Genomic DNA, 5835 nt, shown 5'->3' with positions numbered 1-5835 from the left:
TGCTTCAAATTTTTGTGATTAAAAAAAAAAGTTACAGAACAGATTAACCTTATTTACATTGAAGCTTATGGGGAATTTGACTTGGCTCACGACCAATTTGGGTCACGACCAGAATCCTACAATGGATTAAGTTTGTGAGCCAAGGTACCACTGTATGTTCTGGATATTTATTACTCTGGATGGCTTTTCATGATTGGACCTGTGTATTTGTTTTAAACTCTGCTACTTATGAAAGTTTAAAACAAATATTAATGGGTTTTTACAACTGTTGATATTGCTATATTTGTGACCTTCTGAAAATATATATTTAAAAGGCGAAGCATATATTTGTGAAAAAGGTTAAAAATAAAATCATATCATTGTGTCTGAAAGATATTTGGAATTGAGCATGCGTCACCGTTTCACCACCTGCTATTCTCTCTTCATTCATCCAAATGGATTTCCTCCTTTGTCCATGTGAAGGCAGGGAGAAGCCATTTGGGGAACAGAGTGGGCCAGTTTGAGTTGAAAAATCTCAATTATTTACCAGTCTGTCCCTGAAAATCAGATAGTCTGATCCTGTTTGCATTCTTCTTGCAAGCCTCAACACAAATCCTTGGTTGGTTTGTTTATTTCTGGATTTTAAGGTCTGGAGATCTCCAAGTTCTGCTTTGTCAGTGATGAAGATTCAACTCAGTACTTGAAAACACATAACGTGAAGCTTTTTCTCTCAGCGGACATGACAGATGTGTGCAATGCACTTCAGAGAGGTTTGTTTCTTCCATTCCTTCATTATTATTTTTAGCTCAAATACTTGGTCATATATTGTATTGCCACCACTCTGGTTTATACCTAGCATGGCTTATACCAGCACAGTCCCTGCTTATTCCTGCCACAAATTCCATTGATATGTGTACTACCAAGTGCAAAATAATGACATAAACAGATGAAAAACATTCTTAGGGCTTGCTCTCCAACTTTGCAATTTTCTCAGTGGGTTTCTAGTCTACCAGATGGTTTCCCAAGGAGAAATCCTAAGGGCAGCTGGTGGTCCTGGATATACTGTATTCCAGCTGGGAGTTGCTATTTTGTGAGGTGAGTGACTGCAAGGTCAGCCCTGAGGAAACAGCCAAGGCTGTCCTTTTCAAAGAACAGCGATTTCATGCAGTGCTCCTCACCTGTTTCTACTGAGTCGCCATCGGCCTGAATCCGTGTTTACTCTCCTGCCTTTTATTCAGCCAGAGTGGGAGGTGGGTGGGAGGCGAAGACAGGCCTCAAGCCATTCTGCCTTTCTCCTCTGACAAGAAAGCTGAGTGCATTGCACACCACCTTTTCCTGAAGGCAAAACAATGCAAGGAAACATTGTCATTGGTAGCAGAGAAGCTTTTTAGTTTGCCCTAAAGAGGTCGTGTGGCCACAGAGTGTTCCATGAGTCATTTCTGTTGCTCATACAAATGTGCAAACCGCACATCTGCCTCAACCCTTCAAGCTCCAGAGGGGAAGAAGATTTAAATTGGGGCCAATACCAAGCTGCATCTGCCCCGTGTCTCTGACGAATTCTGCGTTTGCCGTGCAGGCGTTTCGGCAGCACTCATCTTCCAGCAAGAGATTCAGACGCCCAGCTCCCAGCTGCGTGTCGTTTTCGATGGTGACTCTGTCCTCTTTTCCGATGAGACCGACCGTGTCTTTCGTGAGAAGGGGCTAGAAGGAGCCGTGAAGTACGAGAAAAGCATGGAGGCTGTGCCCATGGGAGAGGTAGGCGTGCTGACAGTTCCTGCAAAGTAGGCCTGCACCCCAGATATGGGGCAGCTTCTGCTTTCAAGACTCATTTCTCTCTAGGCCAGGGCTGTTGAACTCAGCACTGCAGGCCCAATCTTGGGTTGCGCAGTGGGCCATGCCCCCTCCCAGACGCCACCCCTTTCCCCCAAGCAGGTAGTGATCTCCCGGGTTTTGTGCTGTCCCTTTTTACAACGCCTTGCCTTAGTTGCTTCCAGTAAAAGTTTAAATGGAAGTACGCTGGCATTTTTGTCCCCAACACACACACACACACACACACACACACACACACACACACGGTAATGTGGCCACCAAAGAGCTCCTCTGAAATTGAATTTGACTCTTGGATGGAAGGAGGTTGAACTTGGTGTCCTGCACTGAGCAGGGGGTTGGGCCTGATGGCCTTGTGGCCCCTCCCAGCTCTACTCCACTCTGCTTCCATGAGGACCAGCACCCAGCTCCAACAACGTGAACCTGCACAAGTACTGAGGTCTTCAGGGTCACTGTGTGAAGAGCTTCTGCCCTCTGAAGTGACCTGCCCCTGTGCAAGCTCTCCCAGTTCCTGGGCAGGAGAACACGTCTGTTACCCTTTCCATTGCCACCTCTGTACCCCTTCCTTTGCTGCCACCCCTCCTCTCCCACAACCCACTTGGGCAGTGGCCATTTTCAAGGGACAGTCCTCCTCCCAGAATGCCTGACCTTAAGAACACCCAGCCAGCTTTCTGAAGAGCAGCACCAGCCACTTTTCCAGCCAAGGTGAGAGTGGGCCCACCTCTCACCACTGCAGACAGGGCTCCGTCGTGAGATGCGGAGGAGGAGAAGGAGCAGGGGCAAAGCGTGGCTGAGGGCTTTGCAGTTTCAAGGCTGCCTAGGGAAGTTTCTCAGGCCGAGCATGAGAATAGGCCTGCTTTGGAAGGGATGGATGGCTCTTCAGGAGAGGAGGGGCAGCAGATGCGAGACCCAGTCCTTAACTCAATGAGGAGGCACTGGGAGAAAGGAGCTGGGCCGAGACCCAGGCCTTCACTCGAGGAGGAGGCATTGGGAGAAAGGAGCTGGGCCGAGACCCAGGCCTTCACTCGAGGAGGAGGCATTGGGAGAAAGGAGCTGGGCCGTTGCAGGGGCTTTGCTATTAGTGCTGCCCAGAGGGCTGAGTCAGAAGGTTTACTGAAAGGGAGGGACAGATTCCAGTCTCGATTCAACTTTTTACATGGGCAGATGCTTCTCCCTTAACTTTGGTAAAAGTCTGTTTGGGGTTCACACTGTTCTGCAGTCTGTTAAATTGCAATAAAAGGGCTGCACTTCAAAGGGTTGCCTTAACTTTGAACCCAGAAGGAAGGAGGAAAGGGGCCAGCACATGATGGTTAGATACGTGCAAGACAAGGTCAGAGAGAACAAGGAACAGGTACCTGGCAAGGCAGGTGCAGGCAAGGGCAGCAGGAGGAGCTGATGGGAGAAAATGGAAGACGGATCAGTCCGGTCCCCTGAAAAGCCAGAGCTTCCAGCTGCACTGCATGATCCCAAAGGCCCCATTCCTTGTAAGCACCTGCAGTTGCGCACCTGGTCCTGCAGGCGCTTCCACAGTGAACTGTGCTGCAGATCCTGACCTGACACTGTGACCCACCAAAGTGGTCTACCAGCCTTATGGTCTGTGGCCAGCCAGGCGTTTAATACCTGCAGACGTATCTTTTTGCAATCCCACACAGATCTATTGACTCTCCCCCCATCATGGCCAGGGGTGGGAGGGAAGGTATGCTCAGGTTTGTGGAACTGCATTATGGGAAGCCTGAGAACATTTGCATGCACATCACTTAATTTACTGGCAACAGCATGATAACTACTTTCTTATCTTTCCTCTCTACCACTTTCCAGTAGCAGTAATGCACATGTTCAGCTACGAATCATTGGATGACACACACCCATATGTCAGCTTAGCCTGAAAACGCTACCATTCCCTGACAATTCAGAGTGACAAGGAATGTGTTTCCCCTGCCAGGCTTTGCAGCATTGGTCTCTCTACAAAGCAGAGCTCTCAGTGTAGCTACTACACAGTGATCTACTGGGTACTAAATTCAGACAGGCACCTTTTACTTAAGTGAGAAAGCAAGCTAGGAAACTCTTTTTATATCCTCTGAGGAAAAGAGCCTATGCTTAAAATGAGTTGGGGCTTTGGAAAATGTTTTACCTTTCCAAAACTGCATGCATAATCACAATGAGTGCCAAATGCAGCTGCTTAGATAAAGGAAGGTTACCCTTGTGGTTGGTTGACATGTGTGTAATGAGGCATACAGAGCTTGTAGACCAAAGTGTATGGAGGGACACAACTCTCATCTCCCTCAACCATTGGCTTTGCTGGCTAGGGCCGATGGGAGTTGTGAGTGAAACAGCTGGACAGCCACAAATTTCCCACCTCTGGAGTAACAGAACCCCAGTTCCTCCCTTTGGCTGAAATAACCCATTCCCAAGTTTTGTTCTCCAGTCATTTTGTGGAACAATGTAATGACTCCCTCTCTCTCATGCCTATCATATCTTGCAGGGCCCATTGAAGGCATTTGCTCTGAGCCTTGGGAAAATGCGCAAAAAGTTTGACCAGGAGGATTCTCCCATCCGCACCTACTTGGTAACTGCCCGCAGTGGCCGTGACATGGGCACCCGGGCTATCAAAACCCTCAGGGAATGGGGCCTGGCTATTGATGAAGCCTTCTTCATGGATGGAGCTCCAAAGGGGCCCATATTGTCCAAGATCCAGCCCCATATCTTCTTTGATGATGGTCTTCATAACATCCAAGGGGCTCAGGATATTGGCATACCCTCTGCCTTGGTCCCTTGTGACTGCCATAAGGGGTCCGTGGAACCCAATATTGTGATGTAGGAAGAGATGGAGTGACAGCTGGGCAGGATTTCTGGCTCCTGAATCCGTCTGGACCACATTTTGGGACAATGGGAACAACACTGCTAATGTGAGGATAAGATGCACTCTCTTCGTACAATTAGAAAAAAGGGACTCCTTTAAACTATTGCAAGCTGCAAAGACTGAATCAGTCCAGATCCTAAAAAAATACGCTAACAAATAAGGAAAATAAAACAGTGGCCCCTAGGCTAGAAATGTTCAACATGCATTCCAGTCCCCAGGAAAGGAGATGCCAAAGAATGCAGCGACTACAGGACCGTTGCACTAATTTCCCACACATGCAAAGTGAAGCTCAAGGTGTTGCAACAAAGAATTTTATCCTGTATGGATAGAGAAATGCCTGACATTCAAGCTCGACTCCTAAAAGGAAGAAGTTATGTTAGCTTCTGGAGCACACCAAGGATCAAACTGTGCTTCATAGACTATAACAAAGCCTTTGACTATGTGGATCAGGAGAAACTATGGGTGGGCCTAAAATAAACTGGGTGTGCTGCATACTTAATCATCCTGATGTACGTATAACCTGTATCCGGGACCAGAAGCTACTGCTGGGACAGAATATGGTGAAACAGAATGGTTTTCTATAGGCAAAGGTGCCAGACAAGGGTGCATTTTTTCTTCTTAGCTGTCCAATCCACACTCAGAACAGCAACCATCAACTCAAGGGAAGACAGGAGCCAAAAAATTCAAACAAGACAAACTAGGAAGACTGGCATGAAGGAACAAGAAAAGATCGTCAAGTTTAAAGATATTTCACTGGAGACTAAGGCCAAGATCATCCAAACTATTGTATTCTCAATCACTATGTATGGGTGTGAAAGCTGAACAGTGAAGGAAGGTGACAGGAAGAAAATTGATGTATGCAAAACATGGTGCTGGAGGAGGGGTTTGCAAATACTCTGAAGCAACAGAAAGATGAACAAGTAGGTCATGGATTAGATCAAGCTAGAACTTTCCTAGAAACGAAAATGCCAAAACTGAGGCTGCTGTATTTCATGAGAAAGCAAAACTCACTGGAGAAGACAATCATGCTGGAAAAATTGAAGGCAGAAGGAGAGGAAGACCAACTATGAGAAAGATTGATTCCATAAAGGAAGACACAGCCTTGGATTTACAAGAGTTGAGCAGAATTGTCAAGGACAGGATATTCTGAGGACTTTCTTTCATTCATA

At 47.0% G+C, this 5835-nt stretch overlaps 1 protein-coding gene across 3 annotated transcripts in view; it reads left to right on the top strand.

The window, feature by feature from the left end:
* Positions 1 to 5438, top strand: part of LOC123021402 (cytosolic 5'-nucleotidase 1A-like) — a 14686-nt gene extending 9248 nt beyond the window's left edge. For all 3 annotated transcript variants that reach the window (XM_044426124.1, XM_044426123.1, XM_044426125.1), the window contains exons 5-7: positions 627 to 749; positions 1556 to 1734; positions 4289 to 5438. In XM_044426124.1, coding sequence (XP_044282059.1) covers positions 627 to 749; positions 1556 to 1734; positions 4289 to 4624 — 638 coding nt within the window. In that variant the 3' untranslated portion in view covers positions 4625 to 5438. The remainder of the gene's footprint in view (positions 1 to 626; positions 750 to 1555; positions 1735 to 4288) is intronic.
* Positions 5439 to 5835: the final 397 nt, after the last annotated feature.

Source organism: Varanus komodoensis, unplaced genomic scaffold (assembly GCF_004798865.1).
Source record: "Varanus komodoensis strain SLA01 unplaced genomic scaffold, ASM479886v1 scaffold16, whole genome shotgun sequence".
NCBI classification, from domain to species: domain Eukaryota; kingdom Metazoa; phylum Chordata; class Lepidosauria; order Squamata; family Varanidae; genus Varanus; species Varanus komodoensis.
This window is presented reverse-complemented; position numbering and strand designations above follow the sequence as displayed.